Consider the following 21,708-nt stretch of genomic DNA (forward strand, 5'->3'; position numbering starts at 1 on the left):
CTGCCAATCCCCCGCACGGGCAGCTTAGGCGGAGCCTGGTCCCGCCGGGCCGGGGAGAGCTCAGCCCCGGGAGCTACCGCGGGGACGGGACGGCCAAAAGGTCGAGAGAAAGCCTTGAAATCCTCATCGGGTAATCCAGCCAGAATCCATGCGTGGGTCTGCTCGAGGAGCTTTAATGCGCTGTGCTGACTCACAGTAACTGCAGCGTTGGAGCAGATTTGGGAAGAATCCTAATTCTGCAGTCAAAGCACCTCCGGGAGTTTTGCTGCTCCAGCACTGTGGCGTGTCGTGCTCCAGAATCTCTTGGTCTGTAGCTCCCAGGCTGAAACATCGCGGCGTGGGAGGTGGAAATTGAGTCTTGAGCACTGTGACATTGCTTGTCAGCAAAGCCCTTGTAGCTGCGGACAAAGGTTGCTGAAAGGCTCCGGAAACGACCGCGAGGCATGTCATGGGAGAGAGACAGAGAGGGAGGAAGTCCCGGTGACTTTGGAGTGCTTTAATTGCTCCAAATCACTAGGGCAAAGGTTTGAGGTACACTTTTCCACCGGCAGTGGAAGAGTTGCAGCTTTATGACACACCTGGCTTAATGCTTTGCTGTGCTCTTTGCTCCTGAAATAACCCCCCGGATTATAATTTAGTGCTGTGAAGATGAAGTGCCTGGTTCTCCACTGACCTTGGAATGTGAAGGGGGAGATGTGGCCATCAACCTGCTCTGCTAGGTGGAAATGTGTTCTATTTTCAGTCTGTTATCTGGCAGGTGCTAACCTCAATTACAGGTGCATGCAGCTGACCTTTCTTCATTACTTTAGGCTTTTAATGATAGCTCCTTACCAGTCTTCATGTGGGCAAAACTACCTGGCTCCATCAGTAATAATCCCTTTGCAAATGAGAAATAAAACCCTCTAGACCCTAAAGATCCCTCATGAGTGGTGCTGGCACTGCTGCAATAAGAAGCCTCTTTGCACCAGTTCCATGAAGTGTCCCATTTTCCCCCCACACTGACAGATTGTGCTGGTGAGACAGTGCAGGAGACACCAGAACCTTACTACATCACGGAGGCACCATCTGGAGACAGGCACCAACTGGGGTTTGGTTTGGAGAGAGGTCTCTGCTGTCTTCTGTTGTGTTGCATCATGCAGCACCCTCTTAGCAACCCATACAATATCTGAGGTTTGGGATTGTGCAAGATAGCTGCAGGGTAGGGCGCTTGAGCTCTCTGGCAGCTGGGAGGGTGCTGCAGGGCTCTGTGTTGAGCAGGGCAGGCTGATGGTAGGCCTGGCAGATGGGGAGCAGGAAAGAGGGAGAACATGGAACACAGCATTGCATGAGTAAGCACAGAACTGTTCAAATAAAAGCCACACAGGCCCTGGTGTCCTCTGGCTGCAGACTTGCTCCTGCAGATGTTGATAAATGCCAGCAGCTGCATGTTGTTGGGGGCTGTTCACTGACTTGTGACCCAGAGGGTTCCTTGGAGCATTGCTTGCCTGGCCATGTCTCCTTACCCAAAAGGTTCAGTTATCCTTGGAGTGTTGCTTGCCTGGCTATGTCTCCTTACCCAAAAGGTTCAGTTATTATTGCCATTGTGGTGGCTTTTATTGATATTTATGTGGGGATGACCTTAGCAGTACAAAGTGACCATTCATGTAGCCCAGCTCCTTTCAGCTCAGGAGATTTCTGAGCCAGTTTGTGTTTCTTTGTATTATAATTCCCAATTTACCTCTTATTCTTGTTGCTTGCCTGGCTATGTCTCCTTACCCAAAAGGTTCAGTTATTATTGCCATTGTGGTGGCTTTTATTGATATTTATGTGGGGATGACCTTAGCAGTACAAAGTGACCATTCATGTAGCCCAGCTCCTTTCAGCTCAGGAGATTTCTGAGCCAGTTTGTGTTTCTTTGTATTATAATTCCCAATTTACCTCTTATTCTTAGAGCTCACCCAGTTTCCTGTTGAGTTTATGAGAACTGCCTGCATTCCCAGTGTTCCTTGGCAGAGAGCTCCACAGGTCTGGTTCCCACTGCATGAACCCCTGGCAGAGAGTTCCACAGGTCTGGTTCCCACTGCATGAAAAAAAACATCTCTTTTGCTTTGTTTCCAGTCTGTTTGCAGATTTCACTTGGTGACCCCTAGCTCTAGATTGGAAGGGGCTGTGAGCAATCAGATTTTTGTCCACCTCTCCGGAGCATCCCTGCAGGCACAGCACAGTGTCAGTGAGCTGATGGTACACAGCCAGCCACAGGCAAAGCTGATGGGACTCAGTGCTGGCTGTAGTCCTGCTCGGAGCTACAGGCTGCACTATGGTGCTCCAGACAGTCACTCACCAACACTTGGGTGATTTGAAGCCTTGCTTGACAGGAACTGTGCAGAGAGCTCTTGGTTTGTACTGCTCAATACCCAGCAGGCTCCAAGGGCTGAAAATTCCCTATTCCTCTTCCTTCAGCCAGTCATTGTGCTGGGAGGTCTTGGGTCCCTGCTCAACAACTCTTCCGCACACGTATCTCTACATGCAGCCACTCCTCCAGTCACCCCCCAAAATATTAACAGTCTCCTTTCTCTGACAGCACGAAGATGGCTGTTCTCTCAAAGGAATATGGCTATGTCATGCTGACAGGGGCTGCCAGCTTCGTATTGGTCATGCACCTCGCGGTGAAGGTGGCCAAGGCCCGCAAGAAGTACAATGTGGAGGTGAGTGCTCGGGCCAAGGGGATGGGAGGGTCAGAGCCCATCTGCTGGGGATGTTGCAGACGAGCTAGGTGACACTTTGCTTCTTTGGGAGTGAATTGCTAATGTTTTCTGCCCCACCAGATGGATGCAGAGCTGCCATGGCTCTTCAAACAGCACGACAGAGCTTGGGATTTAGGACATCAGGTGTTTGTCCCCAAGCTGAGACAGCTGAAAACACATGGCTTTGAGCTTGGCAACACTGATGGGCAAGAAACCACACAGCCATTTCTCCCTTACAAGAGAAGCTGGTGCAGCATTGGGAGCAAAGGGATCGTAGTGAAATAGTAGTGACAGGAGGGTTTCTCAGACTCGGGGGGAGCACATGAGCTCTGTCACAAGAAGTCTTTCAAAGTGACCTTCCCTCAGCATCCATGAGGAGCCTTTGAGCTGGGCAGGGCTGTGGGCTGGGTGGGGACAGCCAGTCCTGCTGTGAGTCAGGGCAATGGCATGTAGAGGCTGCTGTGCCACTTGGCTCTGAGCACAAACACTGCTCCTTTGCTCCTTCACCACTGCATGCAAGGAAGTGGCAGGCAGGGATGGGCACAAGGGCAGCTCGGGGTTCCTGTTGGGGCGATCCCACTCCTGCTGCGTCAAGTCAGGATTGTAGCAAACATACCCCGTGTGTGTGGTGTACAGAGCTCTGGATTTGAGGCTTGGGGAAGCCCCTGCAGCCAGGCAGCAGCTCTGGCTATGGTGCACAGAGCTCTGGATTTGAAGCTTGGGGAAGCCCCTGCAGCCAGGCAGCAGCTCTGGCTGCTCAGCCCTGCAGCAGTGAAGAGGGCAATGACTTTGAACACAGCTTTTGTGGGCCATGGGGCAGAAGAGAGGCACTAAGCTGCTAGCACAAGTCAGTCTTGTAAGCACCCAGGCAGCCCTGGGCTCCCTGGAGAGAGGTGCTGCAGGGCATGCTCCTTGCTGCTGGAGAACAAGCTCCCAAGCCCAGGCTGTGCTTGCTCACGTTTTGCTGCTGGTTTATTTCTTTGGCAGTATCCAACCATGTACAGCACAGACCCTGAACACGGACGTATATTCAACTGCATCCAGCGTGCACACCAGAACACGTGAGTAACATGCAACTGCAGGCACTGAAACACACAGGACTATGGGGCAGGGCCACAGCTAGAGAGGTGCTGCTGCCACGTGCATCTGCTCAGACTCAGCACTTGAGGACAACACATGGCCATGGGGTTCCTTATCATGCCTTAAAACATGAGATGGGGCTGTGAAGCAGCCTCCTCTTCTCCAGTTCCCAGTAACTTGCTTCCATGGGTGGATATTAAGACACAAGAACTCTCATTTCCAGAAGAGCCTGTATGGGGGTTGCTGATCTGTTGTGCTGCCTGGCTCTCCCTGGGGAGAGGCCAAAGACCACCCAGCTCCTGTGGACCAGGCTGCAGCAGCCCAATAGAGGGGTGCTGGAGGCACAACTCCGGGGTTTGCTGGTGGGAAGTAGTGTTTAGCAGTGGCTTAGGGCACAAAGTGGAAAAGGGGGGTAGGTGGGCAGCCTTGGAGAGAGGCACAGACTGGGGGGGAGAAGTCCCTAAAAGTCTGTGCATGCTTAGGTCCCCTCTTTCCTTGGCCACAGCATTGAGCAGAGACTCATAACATGCCCAAAGAGCCCTTGGCAGGGGATGCTCACAGCTTCTACCCTGCTAGGGTGTCCTCTTTGCAAGCAGTTTGAGCACAAGCACAACCTCCTCACTTTTATTTTCAGACTGGAAGTTTATCCTGCCTTCCTGTTCTTTTTGGGCACCGGTGGAATCTACCACCCGGTAAGTGATGCTGAGGTGCAGATCTGCATGACACAACTCTGCTCCTGCTACCTGACTTAGGCAGGAGACCAGGCTAGTCCCTTCACTGGCCACAGCACAGCAGTGCCCCTCCTGAAAATGTAGTTGTGCAGGGGAATCACAAGTATTTAATAAACTCATTACTGCTGCTTCAGCTATTGGACCTTTTCCTTCTCCCAAGGGTGCCTTGTTAGACAAACCAAAGCATTCACAGCCTCCAGTGCATGAGTGGGAAGAGTCCCACCAGACCTGTTTTTTTCCAAGCCCTGCAAGGCTTACAGTAGTGCTACTCAGTGTGGAGGACAGGACCTCTATTTCCCCTCATCTAAACACACTTTCATGAGTTTATCTTACAAGAATAGATGAGGAACATGAGGACATTCCCACTAACTTGCACCACAAAAGGAGGTTAAAAAAAGCCTGGACTATTTTTAAGTGAAATGTGTGGAAGAGGCAGGCATGTGGGACAGGCCAAAACCTGTAGCTTTGTCTTTTCCACCAAAAGACAAATCAGGTCCTTCCTGAATACTCCTTTTCAGAGAGGGAAGGAAGCAGCATAGGCACATCTGGCAAGTAGGAGCCAGGCTGCAGCAAAACCTAAGTTGAGAGGTAAGGTGGAAGTTTGGAACAACTGCTGGAGGCAGAGGAGTGCCAGTTGGGGCAGCAGCTTCCTCCAAGATCTGGCCCTTGTTCTGGCTCATTAACTGGACAGTGCTGAACTGAGATTCAGCACTTGCTGCTTGCAGGACTTTGCTCAGTCTCCCAAATATTTAATGCTTCTTCTTTCTCTCCAGCGGGTTGCCACAGGGCTTGGCGTTGCCTGGATTCTTGGGAGAGTCCTTTATGCCTATGGCTACTACACAGGAGGTAGGTCCTTACCCTGCAGCACACAGCATGTGCTTGGAAACTCAAGTCTCCTTCAGTGACCTGGGGCTCTTTGCTCCAGCTTACATCACAGAGGCAGCATAAAGCTTGTAGCTGGGCGTGGAAGAAAGACGCAGGTTCACAGACTGCTAACACTGCAGCATGTTCTTCCTGCTGGTGGGAAGAACATAGCTGGGCGTGGAAGAAAGATGCAGGTTCACAGACTGCTAACACTTCGGCATGTTCTTCCTGCTGGTGGGAAGAACACCCATCCAGTAGGAATACTTACCCTATGAGGGCAGGTACATGGCCTGAGCTGGTCCTTGCCTTGGGATTTATCTCTAGTTCCTGCTCCCTCTTAAATTTCCAGGATGAGCTAGTCTTTCAGTGATGGGCTGCTGAACTGACCAAACCTGCCTTTTTTCCAGATCCCAAGAACCGAAGGAGAGGGGCCGTTGGCTCAGCTGCACTCATTGGGCTGGTGGGCACAGGAGTGTATTCAGCCTGCCAGCACCTGGGCTGGATCTGCCAACAGAATGGCTGTCTGAGGCACTAAAAGCAGCTTTATTCTGTTTTCTTTTAGAACACTTCGTTTCCTGTGGTTTTTTTTCTTTCTTTTCTCATTCAATAAAATGAAGTTGTCAATTCTGTATTTTCATTCCAGAGTTATGGAGGGTTTTCTTAAGAAGCACTGCAGAATGCTAGAATGATTCTGGTTTTCTAGGACTACAGAAATCTGTTTGTGTTCTTTCTGGCTGTTTTGATTTTAGTGACTGGAAACCCATACAGCAGCAGCCCTCTTTCCAGACCCCTCAATTCATGTCACTCTGCAATAAGATGTTCCAGAGTCAGTATTTATTTGATTGCTAGAAAAAGACATAGTAAAAGAATTAAAGTTGTTAGTTCATCGTGTTTATAAAGAATAGTAGGTCTGTAGGAAGGAAGTCAAATAGCTTTCACTATTCTATGCTGGAGCTTTTGGCTGTGGAGAGGATTCTCAGGGCCATGCCTGTCCCAGGCAGCATCAGCCAACCCTCCTCACAGTATTTTGTCCCACTTGTGGGGCACAGATACAAAAAAACATAACTTGTGTTTACAAGGGAGTTAGAGGGAATAAAACATCCTACCCTTAAGGCTTTTATGTAGTCAGAGAATAGACAGAGCCTATAGCTACAGGTTGTCAGTATGTCTAGGAGCTTATATGTGCATTGAGTAGGGCTCTGCCTGTTAAGACGCAAAAACTGAAGTTGATTAAGGCTGGAAGGCACACAGCACAGGAAGGAGCCTGGGTCAGACCTCACCACTGACAAGCCTCTGGTAACACCTCCATAGCTGCATGAGCTGCTGCCAAAAGCCGCATTGGTGCCCCCTACTCCACCAGACAGGACAGAGCAGGCCCGTGAGCTGAGCCCTGTGTGTACATTCCCATTCAGGGTGGCTAAATGCTGCTCCAGCACTGTTCCCCTCCCAGCACTTACTGTTTTAAAGTACTTTATTGCTGTCTACGTGATCCATATCTGTAGCTGACAGGCAGGACCTGGCTGATGCTCCCTTGAGCACAACCCAGAGCCACTAAAACACAGACTCCACATCACCCATCTCCACGCAGACAGTCTTCAGCTGTGAGTAGTACTCGATGGCTGCACGTCCGTTCTCCCTGCCAAATCCTGCAGGGAAGGGAAGAGCCATGAGTGAGAACACAGCTCCAGGCAGTGCCAGGTACAGCTCACACCCCCTGTAAGTGGAATGTACCAGGGAAGGTCAGACAGAGCTCACCTGATGACTTGTATCCTCCGAAGGGCAGCTCCACAGGGCTGACATTGTAGTTGTTGATGAAGCACATTCCAGCCTTCAGAGCAGCCACTACCCTGTGTGCCTTCTGGATATCCCTGCAGGAAAAGGGCAATTCAGCTGGATCCCTTCCTTCCCTGCCAGGTAACATCCCACTAGAGAAAGGCCATCAGGCTGTGGTGGTTTATGGAGCCCAACCTGCGCTATTCTGCCTCCTCCAAGGATGCAGCACCTCAATTCCCAAGGACACTCTGAACTGCATTTGAGTCACAAGGGCAGGACAAGGTCATCAGCAATGCAGACCAGGGCAAGTGGCCAACAGCAGCACAGCAGGCTTCTAGTGCATCCCAGAGATGCAGAAGGCAGGCAGCAGGCCAGCACAGGCTGGAAGGAGTCTGAAGCACAGCTGGGCCCACCCAACACTTTGGGAAAAACTAGGAGATGCACAGTCATTTACAAATTTCCATTTCGGAAATCCCTTGCTGCAGCTTTTCTGAAAGAGGACATCCATTCCCGTGCCAAGGCACTGCAAGAGGAGCATCAAGTTGCTGCAGTATTTCCCTTCTCCTCCCCTCCCCAGAACACTACCCACTCATACCTGGTGAAGACACCACCTGCCAGGCCGAATTTGGTGGCATTGGCTCTCTCCACAACCTCCTCCTCTGTGTCAAAGGGCAGGATGGACATAACAGGCCCAAAGATCTCTTCCTTCACACATGTCATGTCATCTTTGCAGTTCCCTGGGCGCATGGCAGAGAGCATGTGTTTCAGGAGACAGAGCCAGCAGCACAGCCTGAGCATTCAGCAACCCACAGTCTTTGAGACAGTGCTCAGCACTGCACAGCAGAGGAGCAAGTCCCATCCTGCATCTCAGGGCAGCAAAGGCACTAACTGCACAGTTCCTCTCAGTCCTTCCACCAGCACAGATTTCCCTGAACACATTACTTAGGAGCCTCAGCTCTCTCTTGTACACCCATCTGAGTGCCTGTCCGTGCTGTGGACATACACAGAGCCAAGTTATGTTGAATACAGTTTTCTCTAGAAGAAACTCAGCAGCACCCCCATAGAAAATCATGGTACCATGAACAGGAGAGATCATACCTAATACACAGGGTCGCATGTAGTAGCCATTCTTCAGCTTGGGGTCATCTGGCACATACAGGTCCCCACCACACAGCACCTCTGCCCCCTGGAAAAGAGCCAAGAGGAAGGTAGGCAGGCACATCCAGGAGCCTCCTGCTCAGCTGCTGCAGCTCTGACTGGCCCTTGTCTTGTTCCAACAGGCCCTACTTAAGTTTATCCCTATCCTTCTCATAAGCCTCTTCTATGTACTGAAATGCTGCAATCAGGTGCCCCTGGAATATTCTCTTCTCCAGACTGGAATCCACCTAGCAGTCCATCCATCAAATTCATACCTCTCATTTACAGAGAAAGATATTGTGGGGCACCGTGTCAAAGGAAGCCCAGAGAGATGACCGTATTTTCCTTTTTCCAGTCACCTGGGACTTCACCTGACTGCCATGACTTTTCAAATATCATAGAGAGTAGCTTGGCATCTACATCAGCCAATTCCTTCAGACCTCTGGGATGCATCTCATCAGATCCCATAGACACGTATGTATTTAGTGGCCCAAAACACCCACTGAGTAATTCAATCACAACACAAAAACCAACTGAACTGGGAAGGCACAAGGCAGGAAAGCAGCTGCCAGCCTGTCCACCTCACAAGAGAGAAAGACATTTCAGGGCAGACACAAGGCAACATGACACTCACCTGTTCCTTTGCCTGCTTGAGGAAGCCCTGGACACGATTCAGGTGGGGCCGGTTGATGAGGGCTCCCATCCGTGTGTCTTCCAGCAGTGGATCTCCAATTTTGATTTTCTGGGTGCGTTTCACCACCTCCTTTGTGAAGGCATCCAGTATCTTCCTCTCCACAAACACCCGTGTGCCGTTGCAGCACACCTGGGATACAGGACAGGCTGCTCAGAATAGGAAATGCAGTAATCCACAGTCCATCCCTGCTTGGATCCTACTACAGAGGCTCTTGGAAAAGCCACTCCATAGCTGCTACAATAGCTAACTTGTGGATGGGGACAAGGAACATGAGATTACCCTGCGGCCCATGACTGCACTGAACAGTCCTTGATGGACACTGTGGCACTGATGCCACCAGGTGGCAAAAACGCATCAGGTCACCAGTAGGAGAGACCTTGAGCTCACTTCTCAGTGCCTAGAAATTACCCCACTGAGCAAATTTGCCAGCAGGATTACACCAAACCTGCAGCACATGTGGATATCCCAAATTTGGGACGGACAGAGCCCCATAGGTCTATGGCTCAGCACACCAGACTGGAACCTTCTGCCCCTCCAGAGGACACCAGCACAGCTTCTCCTGGACTGGAGCACAGGGTGCAGGACCAGCTGTGCTGAGCCGGGTGCTGGGTGTCAGGAGGCTCCACATCTGGGAGGGACAGGACATTGGCTGAGGCACACTCTGCTGGGACACTCTGCCCTGGCTTCTGCAAGGGCATCCCTTCTGATCACACACACTGCACAGGGAAATGCATGGCAAGATGGGAGTTTCAGGGCATCCCTTACTCTGTGAGGCCACGAGCTGGATCCACTGCCCTATTCTCCAATCACCACACCTCACAGGCAAGAAACATTCCTGCCCCATGGACACTCACCTCGCCCTGTGTAAGGAAGTTGGCCATGAGGGCTCCATTCACAGCATTATCCAGGGAACAGTCTGAGAAGATGATAAGTGGGGATTTACCCCCCAGCTCCAGGGTGACTGGCTTGATCCCTTTAGCTGCCATCTCCATGATCTGAGGGAAACAAGGACAGAAGAGACAAGTGACCCACTGGCCAAGGGGAGGTAAGAGAGACCCAAAGGGACAGTTCCTGCAGGGCCCCTTACCAACAAGAGACGCAGCATGAAGGGTGAGCTGGGTTTCCTAGATGTGCTTAGTTCAGGCTGAGGACAGCCTCAGAGGGTTTGAGTTTTGCTCTTTTTTAGATATAAACCAGATAAAACCCGGGGAGGCATTTGCAGGAAGTCTCACACTCAGTGTGAGCTGAGGACAACTGTAGCTGCATTTGTCACTGCACCTCACAGGTACACACGTGCAGGGAGCATTCAGGGGGTAACATTTGCCCTCTTTCAAATCAGAATTTATTTCTGCACATCTTTCTAGGGACTTTCAATTGTTGATTAATAAATTGCAGGTGAGACATTCACAAAAACTAACCTCTTGCTTAAAACGGCAGGTTGTGTGCAGTTAAAGCAAATGCTCACACATTTTCCCAGTGCTGCTGTTTTATGTACCCTCCTCCCCACATTGACACATACTTATTTAAGCAGCTCAGAGACTTCACTGCAACCAGAGGCTGAACAAGTGAAGATGACCAAGGGGTTCCTCTCTCAAGCCCATACACTGCAGGCTAACTGGATCCCCACCTTGACTCTATCCATGCAAGCTCCTTGCTCAGGCCCCAAACAGCAATTCACACCCTATCTTTACATGCCTCATGCAGCAAAACTTAAGGAGGTATCACCACCCACAACACACCAGGCAGGTTGTCACCACAGACCCCCTGTGTCCTTGAGTGAGAAGGTGGCTTTACCTTCATGCCAGTTGGCACACTGCCAGTGAAGGAGATTTTGGCCACATCTGGGTGGTGACAGAGGAACTGGCCTGTGGCTGCCCCACCCTGCACCACGTTGAAGAGTCCCTTGGGCGCACCAGCCTCTGTGAAGATCTCTGCCAACCTCACCACAGAAATAGGGGTGAAGGGAGAAGGCTTGAAGACCATTGCGTTGCCTAAGGGAACCCAGACAGAGACAAGGTGGGGTTAGCACCCAAACTGCTTCAGGGAAAACCACAAAAAATTCCCACCCCACACAGTGTCTCGACAGATGCCAGGAGTTTCCCCCAAGAGAGGAGGAAACCCTTTCAGCTGATCACTGCAACCAGGGAAAGGGTATGGTTCCTGCTGGGAAAGACTGGGGAGATGGGGCTGCTGGCCCTGCCCTGCAGACATTTCCAGAGATGTTCCTGGTCTGGAGCAAAGCCAAGCTATCAGCGTTGTTCCTCTTGACATCTGACTGTGTTCCTGCTTCCATTTCCTTCCCCTTCCTGCCGGAGTTGCAGCCTGAAGGTTCTGCTAATCCTTCCACACCTTCTTCAAAGTAATCCTAGATTTTATCCCCCAAATCACTCTCCCCCACAGGATCATTTGGCTTCAAAGAGAAGCTTGTGTGGGCAGAAAGTCTCCATTACCGCAAGCCAAGGCCGGGCCAGACTTCCAGCAGGCAATCTGGAAAGGGTAATTCCAGGCTCCAATCCCAACACACACTCCGAGGGGCTCTCTCCGAGTGTACCCAAAGGATCCCCCAGGAAGCTGGATGTGTTCACCTGCAAAGAAACACCCAGAAGGTAGAAAAGAGCAAAGCCCCCTCCTGTCATGTGAGAGCCCCAGGGGCAGATCTGGTTTGCCTGGGAACAGACACACACAGCTTTGAGCCCAGCAAGCTCACAGAAGGTGTGTGAGTGCCCACAGAGCTTGGCAGCATTAGGCAGAGATCTCTGAAGATCCTGGAAGGATTCTCAGAAAAAACGAATAGTCCATCTCTTAGACAAATCAGCAGCAAAGATGGTCTTGTGCCATGGGAGTTGCCAGGGAATGCAGGACATGAGAGCAAAGAGCAAACTCCAGTAACGTCCTCACCAGCTAGAGATCCTGCCAGCCCTGCGTAATACTCCAGGCACTGCCAAGAGACATCAATGTCCACTCTGGCTTCAAAGATGGATTTCCCATTGTTGATGGTTTCCATGGTGGCAATTTCATCTCTCTGCTCCTGTGAGAGGCACAGGAAAGAGATAACATGTTAAAGAAGGCCATAGCAGAACTCTACAAGGACGTTGCTGCTTCCCAAGCATACAAAGACTATCAAACACAAACAAGACTCTGACACAAGAAACTCTTATCTCCAAACATCCCCAGTTGGTATTTAACAATTTCCCACTGGTGAGTGCAGGGCAATGCCAAACAGAAAGCTGCTGAGAATCACTGAGAGTCCAGTCTTGCTTAACATCCTTGTTTATCTAAAAGATGAACAAACATGAACTTAGAAGCCACTGGCAAACAATGATTAGAATTCATAGACCTAAACTGGGAAGAGCAAACAGCAAGTTCAGGATGGAACCAGAGGAGGGATGGACAAAGCAATACAGCTAGGAACAGACCAGCTGCCAGGCAGGAATATTATCCTGCTGTGGAAGTCTGGCAGGAGCAGAAACGTGGCAGAAAGAAAACAAATTTCTCATCACATACAAACATGGTGAAAAAACAAGTCTGGGTTCTTACAGATCTGTGCCTTTGTGGAGAATAACTCTGATGCCTACCAACATGTTATCTCACACAGGAGCTTGTGAGGCTAGCTCATGTACTTCCTCTCCCATGTGTATTATCTGCCAGATCAAAACCAGTATTCCTGCTTTCTCTTATTGCCAAGACACAGTCCACTCATGTGACAGCAGCTCCAGCAAGCCAAATGTTCAACAATGCGAGTTATGCAACTGGAGCTTTGAAACCATGTCCAGTCAAGCTTAATCTTTGGAATTATTAAAAGCACAAGCTCTGCAAGATGTCAACTGGGTGGCTTCAGTTTTATGTCTTGTAACAGAATTAAGGAGCAAAGGCCTTGAGCTCAGTGATAAGACAGGAGCTGCACACACTGGCACTAATCCAGTAACAAGAGTGAAGCCCTGTCCAAGGCAGCCTCCTGTCTCTTCTGGCCAAAGGAGGGTTTTAACCCCTGCACTCCTCCTGGAGCTCTGCAAGTCCTGCTGGAAGTCCCCAAAAGCCACAATAGCCCACAAAGAAGCTCAGAGGCAGAACCAGCCCTGTCCAAAAGCAGTGGGGTGCCCCCAGACGTACCCGAATGATCCTGGCGGCCTCCAGCATCACCCTGCATCGCTCCATGCCAGACATCTGGCTCCAGATCTTAAAGGCAGCCTTAGCACTCTGCACAGCCAGGTCAACCTCCTTCTCCCCAGAGCAGGGCAGCTTGCATAGCACACGACCTGGGCACATTTTAAACAGGGAATAAATAAGATGGAAACTGCAGGAAAGGGGCTCAGGATGTGGTTGATCTTGCACCAACCCCCACATACTTCAGCCTAGTCACCTATACCAGGTAGTGAACTACACCCCGTGGTTACCAGAGAAACCCATGGATTTGGAATTTGTTAGACAAGAGGTGCTACAATTCAGCCACTCCTAATTGAAAGAGCTGCCATTCTCCACAGTTGTGTTGTAGTTACTAATTAGCTCCAGTTGGTACAAAATTCCTCAGTTTCCCTGTGGAGTTTGGTCCACCTTTACCACCCTCTCCGGGACTTTGCTACGCATTCCTCAGCATGGTTAAACACTCAAAGTGATTCTAATGAGCCCTACGTACTAAGAACGGAATCGTTTTAGAGATATTTAAGTCATGGATTTTTTGCCAAGATCGGATGCTGTTTTTTTTCGAGTCAGAGCTGCTTTCTGCTGCAAAGCCTGACAATGGGCAAACACTGGAGGCAGGATGCAGCCACCAAAGCAAGCTCAGGACACCTGCACAGGTGGTACCCAGATGTGTAGGATATCTGCACAGGTGGTACCCAGGTGTGCAGGACACCTGCACAGGTGATACCCAGGTGGGCAGGACACCTGTACAAGTGGCACCCGGGAGAGCTGGGGAAGCCGAGGGCACCCACCCCTCGCACCACGGAGGCTGTGCCGTGCACAGCCCCCCGCAGGGTCCCCCGCAGCCGGCAGTACCTGTGGCCGGTTCATACACCTCCTCCACCTGTCCTCCATCCGCGGGCTGTACGCGGCCGCCCGCGCGGTAGTTGAGGGGCTGTTGGATGGTGACGGTGCCCGTGGCGCTGCTCATGGCGACGCTGGGAGCGACTGCGCAGAGCCGGGGAAGGAGGAGGGTCGGGAGCCGAGTCAGTGCCAGCATCGGGCAGGATTCCCGCGAATGGACACTGCGGGAGGCACCGCCTTCCCCCCCCGCGTGCCCACCCGCGTGGGGAGGGAGCTGCGGCTCTGCGCGGCGCTCCGGGTCCCCCTGTCGGCTCGGAGGATTCCACCACCCAATTAAGACACTAATTAATAAATCAATTAACATGCCCATGCCGTTTATTTCTCAGAAACAAAAGGTCGGGTTATCTTCTGAGAGAAGTTTCTTGGTTTGATGAGCGAACGACTGCTAGCAGAATACTCCGAATGGATGATGTTTTCCTAGGCTGGTTTTGGATAGGTGAATCCTGGTGAAGAATCCTGTCTTGCTGGCTCCTAAAGGCAGTCTTGTGCACTGGTCAGGCCTTCCCTGAAGGCTGTGCTTTAGGAGAACTTCCCTGCCTGAGGGGGGGGGCCAAGGAAGCCTCCTGCCTGCTTGGTGGCAGCTCGGGAAGGTGCAAGTCCAAGCATCTTTTGGATGTTCTGCAAAAACAGGAACAAAGAGCAGGATAGTGTCAGACCCTGACAAGGGAGACAAAGAGGAAGAAATCCCAACTCTACTTACAGAATCACAGAATAGTTAGGGCTGGAATGGACCTCCCGAGACTATCTAGTCCAAACCCCTGGCCAAGGCAGAGTCACCTAGAGAAGGTAACACAGGCACATGTGCAGGTGTGTTTTGAATGTCTCCAGAGAGGGAAAATCCATTCCCTTCCTGGGCAGCCTGTTCCAGTGCTTTGCCACCCTCAATGTAAAGAAGTTCTTCCTCATGTTGAGGTGGAACTTCTTGTGGTTTAGTTCATGGCCATTGTTCCTTGTTCTGTCACTGAGCATCACTGAAAAAAGTTTGGCACCGTCCTGACACCCCTTGGAGATATTTATATGCACTGAGATCCCATCTGAGTCTTCTCTTCTCTAGACTAAACAGGCTCCACAGACTCTCTTCTCAAGAGATGCTCCAGGTCCCTCATCATCTTTGTGGCCTCTGCTGGACCTTCTCCAGTAGTACAAGTAGAACCTCCCCACTAGTTTCAACAAATTCATCTTCTCACCCACATAGTCTTACCCATCTGGCTCCTATATATTGGACCTCTATGCCTATACGTTCAAACCAGCTTAGCACAGAGCCAGACAACCACCTACAACAGAGCCAGACAACAGCTACAGTCAGAGCTGGGGCACTCTGCCCCACCTCAACAACAGCTACAGTCAAGAGCTGGGGCACTCTGCCCCACCTCAACAAAAGCCTCTGACCATCAAATCCATACTTTGGTGGGGGTTCTTTTCCAGCTCCACAGCCCACAGTCAGATGGCAGGTACCTTGTTAATGTCTTTGCACATGAGTTGGCCTAAAATCAACCTACAATACTCTGCTATTTGACTGCAATACATACTCAGGAGTAGGTTCCCAACACCTGCTCAGGGGCAGAACCACACAGCCCTCGGTTTTCCCAAGTTCCAGAAAGCACTGTTGATGGTGTCCCTCGGAGCCAGAGGGTCTGCAAGCTGGCAAGGAAGGCTCTCTCCTAATGCAGCCGGAATTTGGGTCAGCAGCATGGCAACCAGAGTGTGTGCCAAGTCCAAGTCAGGAGCTTAGGCACAGAATTAGCATGAATGCTAGTGCTGCAGACAGAACAATGGAGTGGTGGAGACATGCAGGACAACAGGACATATGCAGCAAACCCCAAAACCTGACTATTGAGATGACCTCATCTGCATCCCAGCAGGGTGTTTCAGTGGAAAACAACAAACAGGGAAAGAATTAATTAGCAGAGCCAGGCATAAGCTGAAAACTCACATCAGAATATTTAAATTCCATGTTTTTCTTGATTTTTGTGAAATTTCTTTTAAATTTCACAAGTGTGACTAGAAAGCCACCAGTTCTTTGGGTTTCATCCTTCACTGTAAGGAACTCCAGCTCAAGATGCTGCTCCTGCAATGCTGGCAAAACAGGGACATGTGATGCAAGAAAAAGGAGCAAACAACTGTGTCCTCCTCGTGTCACCAGCTGAGTCCTGGTCATTGAGACAACAAAAGGAGGAAGGAGGATTCTCTTCAAACCTGAGTGTCCTCTCCAAAATAACTGTCAGGACAGACCAGACAGCGAGGTCATAGAGCTCTTGAACTTTTTTATCATGGAAGCAGAATAAACTAAAAAAAAAAAAAAGGCAGATAGTTTTGTAATTCCACAGTAGCTAAATTTAAATAAAACCAATCAGGAATCATTCCAGGTGGAGGCTATGGAAAGGAAGGTTTCAGCCCACGCACAAACATGACAGTAAAGGAGGGAAACCCTTGAGAAGGAATAACATCAGGTTTAGTCAATGGCATACAGAAAACAACCACTGGCTGGCATTCAGCAACTGAATAGATATGAGAGCATTTAACTCCTTCGTGTGGTTACTCTTCTCAGAGCTTCCTTAGTCAACGCATGGGCAGAAAAGGAGGAAACAAGAGCGGCCAAGGGACAGATCCAGCAACACCAGAGGGTGCCCCAGAGCCAGCAGCAGGCAGGACCAGGATTCTACCAGCTTCATGGAGCAGAGATCCTAGCAGAACATCCATGGAACCAAGGAAGCATGCACTGCATTCTCCCTGTTCCTGCAAGCATCGGGAGGAGAACTGTGGTGCTACAACTTACTCCATCTACTTGAACAGTTCCAAGAGGAAGGGAGATGATAGAGTATCTCTATGTGAATTCCAAACTACATCACTCTCCAGCATTATCCTTCCATGTAGGCCCCTCTGTGCTGTGGAAGGGAACTGGCATTATGCACTAGCTCCAAAGCAAGTTTTGCTGGACAGCAATCCTGACACTGCTGGAAATACCAGGGATGGGGCAAGGTCCAGCAGAATCCTTGTCCTGTCTCCTGTGGGCCACATTGCACAAGGAAGTTTGCAGAGTCTACTTCCAACACAAACACAGCCATCACCTTCAGGAGCAGGGAGGGAAGACTGTAAGATGTAAGGATCCAAAGAGCTCAGCTGAGGGATTCTGATCTTTCCTCAAATGACTGCAGGAAGCACAGGAGCTGCTTCTGCTTTTGTCTTCAAACCCAGACAGGGCCTCAGACAAGGCAGCAAGTGGCCCCTGCCCTAAGACCAGTCTCTGTGGGAAAGTGCACTCCTGGCAGCAGGTCTAATTGCTGGCTCCCATTCCCACTGGGAACACACTTCAGTGAGAAGCAGCCTAATCTGCAGTTCAGGCACGTGTGAAAAGGAAGTGAAGAGCAGCAAACGCCCGAGGAACAGCAGCATATCCCTCTTCCCAAAGAGCACAGGTGAAGGCTGGGAGCTCAGAACCAGGAGCAGGGACAAAGGATGTAACCCTGACATTATGCCTCCCGCCCAGCCCAGCAGCAGACTTTCCCAGCTGAAACCCAACAGCTCAAGGACCCTTGGAAGGCCTCTCCCAGCAACCCTCCTCTCTCCAAACAGGAAGGCAGGAGGAACTAGGGGACAGGATTTACGTGCCAGGGAGAGCTGGGAACAGCGCAAAGGAAGTTACTCACTGCGAGGTGACTATTTTGGGAGATGCTGGCCAGGTCACAGGCAGCAAAAGCCTCCCAGTCAGTGTTTGAAGAGTTTATCACCCCCACATGCCTGAGGGCCCCATGAAGAGACTGCCTGATGCTGCTCCTGCCTGCCCCATTAATGTCAGTTTAATCACCATCCAATTAAGTCTCACACCCTCATGTACTCCCCTGCACTTCCCACCAGGTCACAGGTTTTTCACACACATTCAAGAGTTCCTCTGCGCTCCACAGGAATGTCTCTTCCGTTTGCAGGCAGCTCCAGGATCTAAGGGGAGGCTGAGGGATGCATGGTCTCCTTAGTTTGTTCACAGCCTGTTCCCTGATTTTTGGTCTGCCTCCACTCCTCCTCCTGTGTCAGCAGCATCAAGCCAGACACAAACTCCCATGCCAGTTCTCCTCCCCTGGGCTAACAGCTGTTTTGAAGCCAGCCTGGCAAGATTTCCCCTTCTGTACACAGTGAAATATAAAGGATCACAAAGCTTTCACCTCCAAGGTCACTGCAAGCACTAAGTGCAAGTCTTTGGCACCATTTTAAACCCTTAATTACTTTCCTGCCCTCTCCCCTGGCCTCTCACAGCGCTTCAAAGTTCTCTTCCCAGTGCTAGGTTCTTTCAAACAGCAATAAAGCCAAGAGCAGGATGACAGCAATCACAGCTTCGGTTCCTACCTCTTGCACAGACTAAAGTGCCCCTGCCCTTCCCTCCAGGTAGCAAGGAGGAAGAAACGGAGCTGCCTGACAGCTGGAGAACTGCAGGAATCATTAACCACGATCACATAGATAAGGCAGCACTATGCAGGCTGCAGTCTAACACTTCAGGGCACACACACTCTTCTCCCTCGCAGTAAAGTAACTTCCCTCCTCCACAGGGCCATCAGCATGAACTCTCAAGCACAAAGGCAATTTTTTTCCCCCCCCAGAATTTCTCTTGGAAGCCCAACCCCACTGCAAACAGCTCAGCATTTCTGCCCAGAACCAGACTGGACCACCACCCAGTTCATACAGTCCACTGATTTCTCCATATGTAGTATCAGGGAATACCCAGGACTAGAACTACCCACAGGAATTATATTTTTGGGCAAAAAGAAAAATCCATGGGGGATTTTTCAGCAAGGGAGTTCCCCAATCAACCTGATGCGTGCAGAAAAATCTTGCTGGCAGTGCTATTTAGTTTCATATAATAATCTACAAGGTTGGAAAGAAAGGACATTCCATTAACAGGTAACATGGAGCAGCACCAGAGAAGGAATCAGACCACAGCATCCCAGGAATTCTAGCAGATGATCCTAAGAGCTAAAATGCCTCACTGCTTTCAAATGAGACATTTTTTTTCCAGTTACTGGGAAGTGAAAGAAAGTTTGTGCTGCAGCAGAGTGAGGAAGCCCCTGGCACTTGGTACTCTGAAGCTGGGCCTGCCTGGAGGGAGGGGTGGGCCAGAGGACCTCCAGGTGATCCTTGCAACATAAATTATTCTACAATTCATTATCTGCTTTTGCAGAGGACCAGATACAGATCTGTTTCAGCACAAGCACCCAACACAAAGGGCTACAGAGAATTCCATTCACTGCTATGCACTTTGTGACTGAAGGAGACTATAGAGTTGCTCCATGAAGCTCATCCCAACTTCTGACAGCAGCTGGCATTAACATCTCACTTCCCTTTGCTGACCTGCTATAAGTCTTTCTATGTCCCTTGGCATCCCCTAAGGAAAGGCAACAAGTGGGTCAAGGAGAAAAGGTGCAAGAATTCAGGAAATGAATCAAAGCAAAGGGAAATATACATGCAGCCGAGCAGGCAATTTGCAGATACTTGCACCAGCATTCCTTCAGCACTCAGTCTATTAATTCATCCCCAGAACTCTCCAGGGAAATTTGGGAAACAAGGTTCACTTAGAAGCTCTTGTCCTCACCAGCCATTCTGCTGTTTAAATTGCTTAATGAGCCTTCCTGAACAGGCACTTCCCTTATCCTCACTGATATCCTCACCCTCTTCCAAAAGATGAGACTAATGAGCTTTGCTGGAGAGCTCTGTGTAGCTTACTCTTGGCTTATCATACCCGACCCCCTCTCTGTGTCACGTCCCTAACACTGGGAGAGACTTGACACCAAAGGTAAAGTTCTTACTGCTCTGAAAAAAAAAAATCAGGCAGCCAGCAAAACAGGAAGGACAAACCCAAAAGAGCAGGTTTAACTCTTTCCTCACTTTTCCAGCAACCTTATGGATGAAATGTTTATAGAACTGCAAGACACCAAGGAAGGTTCCCCTAAAGATGCTACTGTTTGTAAAAATGGACATAACATTATAAGTTACTTCTGAAAAAAAAATCAGGCAGCCAGCAAAACAGGAAGGACAAACCCAAAAGAGCAGGTTTAACTCTTTCCTCACTTTTCCAGCAACCTTATGGATGAAATGTTTATAGAACTGCAAGACACCAAGGAAGGTTCCCCTAAAGATGCTACTGTTTGTAAAAATGGACATAACATTGTAAGTTACAATTACTAAGAAGCAGAATTTAGATTGGCTTCTGATGGAGACATCTCTTGATACGGCAACCCACAGAGTTACCACACAAGTCAGGAACCTGTTTCTGCCAACTGTCCTAGAGCTCTAGTGCAAGTCTCCAGCCAAGTCTTCCAGGCCAGTCCAGAGCAGTGACTGTTTCAATGTTCCCAACCTAGAATTTCTTTGAATATGAGGCACGGGAATGAAGGCAAACACAGAAACCACAAACAGACCAAGGATTACATGTGCAAAACTGGACAGTAGAAAAAGGCTCCTCTTCATAGCTGGAGATGTGCTTTCCCTGCTCCAGACACACAGCAATGTGCTCACCTGTCTGATGGACATTGTGCAGAGAATGTAGAGGAAGATGAAGGAGCAGTCGGTGTAATCCTCACCCAGCAGGTTGCGGTGGGAGAGACCCTGGATGTACGAGAGGGGGATAAAGGGAAGCTTCGCCACCACTCGGCCATCAAATCTGGAAAAGAGAGAGCACTGGATCACAACTGGAGACAGTAAAAGAGCCTTTGGATACAGAAGGAGCAAGTAAACACCTTTAACAAGGCACCAGAGCATATGAGGCCACATGGAAGGCTAAAAAGCCTTGCTGTCTTCTCCAGCCCATCCCTCCATGCACTACACCAAGGAGGCTAAACACACCTCTCTCACCAAGCCCTCCACATCCAATCACCCACAGGGTACGGAGGATTCCCTCAAAATCAATTTTGCCACAGTCAAAGTGTGTCACAGTGATTTAAGTGATCGATTGGACAAGCTGTTGGCTCATAAAATATTGGTTGGTGGTTTGCAGTTTTCTGGTGCATTTTATTTAAAAGTCATATTTAGCAGATCACTTCCCAGAACACAGTCAGCACTTCAGCAAAAGATGGATGACTATCACCCTGCTGTATTGCAGGTACTGCAAGAACACAGACCCTTTGCTTTAAGCAAAGGAGCATTTTCTAAGCAGAGCATAAATCAAAGACACCTTTTCCTTTCCTGGAGCATCTATGCTCCTCAGCACAAGGAGGATGCCATCAACAGAACACTTTTAATACCCACAGTGTCCCCTGCACTAGCTCTGAGCATGAAGGCAGTGCAGAGCCAGGATGATACCGCATATTCCGAGCGGCCTGTCCTGCTCCTGGAATTCCTCCAGGTCCACATTCCAGGGCATCAGGCAGAGTGTGAATTCTGGCCAGTTTGCAAAGATTTCTCCCAAGCCAGACAGTCGACCCAGCCTTTTGAAGTGAGTGTGTATGATGCCTCATCAGCGTGTGCATATTTGGATGTTATTTTCTCTGCATGTGCTGATTTTCGAACAGGTGTTTCTTGTTTCAAGAGATCCTAAATGAGCCTTCTTTCCTGTGGAGATGCATTCACACAGCCACGGCTCAAACACACGCCAACTTTGTTTACATCTCACAGGCAGTTTGGCAGAAGAGCCAGGAACGGATGTTTATCTCCCTGTAACATCCCCCAGTGGCTTAAAATT

The 21,708-nt window shown here is 50.0% G+C and overlaps 3 protein-coding genes across 3 annotated transcripts in view; 1 reads left to right on the plus strand and 2 right to left on the minus strand.

Moving 5' to 3' along the window:
- The first annotated feature begins 2,564 nt into the window (after positions 1 to 2,564).
- On the plus strand, positions 2,565 to 5,933 carry MGST3 (microsomal glutathione S-transferase 3). The gene is made up of 5 exons (XM_009079306.1): positions 2,565 to 2,684; positions 3,711 to 3,784; positions 4,438 to 4,495; positions 5,308 to 5,380; positions 5,806 to 5,933. Exons 1-5 carry the CDS (start codon positions 2,568 to 2,570, stop codon positions 5,931 to 5,933), a joined length of 450 nt encoding a protein of 149 aa, XP_009077554.1. The 5' UTR covers positions 2,565 to 2,567.
- Positions 5,934 to 6,939: 1,006 nt separating this feature from the next.
- ALDH9A1 (aldehyde dehydrogenase 9 family, member A1) lies at positions 6,940 to 14,189 on the minus strand. Its single transcript, XM_009079305.1, has 11 exons — positions 13,998 to 14,189; positions 13,113 to 13,258; positions 11,901 to 12,030; positions 11,453 to 11,587; positions 10,797 to 10,993; positions 9,857 to 9,997; positions 8,943 to 9,131; positions 8,270 to 8,357; positions 7,767 to 7,908; positions 7,154 to 7,266; positions 6,940 to 7,044 (listed from the first exon to the last, which is right to left on the minus strand). Exons 1-11 carry the CDS (start codon positions 14,179 to 14,181, stop codon positions 6,950 to 6,952), a joined length of 1,560 nt encoding a protein of 519 aa, XP_009077553.1. The 5' UTR covers positions 14,182 to 14,189; the 3' UTR covers positions 6,940 to 6,949.
- A 148-nt stretch (positions 14,190 to 14,337) lies between these two features.
- The window catches only part of TMCO1 (transmembrane and coiled-coil domains 1), a gene marked incomplete at its 5' end in the record, with an annotated part of 17,009 nt that continues 9,638 nt past the window's right edge, over positions 14,338 to 21,708 (minus strand). The window contains 2 exons of the mRNA XM_009079307.1: positions 14,338 to 14,663; positions 20,547 to 20,691. Coding sequence (XP_009077555.1) covers positions 14,565 to 14,663; positions 20,547 to 20,691 — 244 coding nt within the window. The remainder of the gene's footprint in view (positions 14,664 to 20,546; positions 20,692 to 21,708) is intronic.

The sequence above is a fragment of the Acanthisitta chloris genome, unplaced genomic scaffold, assembly GCF_000695815.1.
Source record: "Acanthisitta chloris isolate BGI_N310 unplaced genomic scaffold, ASM69581v1 scaffold12657, whole genome shotgun sequence".
NCBI lineage: Eukaryota > Metazoa > Chordata > Aves > Passeriformes > Acanthisittidae > Acanthisitta > Acanthisitta chloris.

Coding starts and splice junctions, on each gene's coding strand:
- MGST3 (XM_009079306.1), top strand. CDS start 2,568: ATGGCTGTTCTCTCAAAGGAATATGGCTATGTCATGCTGACAGGGGCT. Junction 3,785..4,437: donor CAGCGTGCACACCAGAACAC/GTGAGTAACATG, acceptor TTTTATTTTCAG/ACTGGAAGTTTATCCTGCCT. Junction 4,496..5,307: donor CCGGTGGAATCTACCACCCG/GTAAGTGATGCT, acceptor CTTTCTCTCCAG/CGGGTTGCCACAGGGCTTGG.
- ALDH9A1 (XM_009079305.1), bottom strand. CDS start 14,181: ATGCTGGCACTGACTCGGCTCCCGACCCTCCTCCTTCCCCGGCTCTGC. Junction 11,588..11,900: donor GCTGGCAGGATCTCTAGCTG/GTGAGGACGTTA, acceptor GTTTCTTTGCAG/GTGAACACATCCAGCTTCCT. Junction 10,994..11,452: donor TGGCCCGGCCTTGGCTTGCG/GTAATGGAGACT, acceptor GGGTTCCCTTAG/GCAACGCAATGGTCTTCAAG.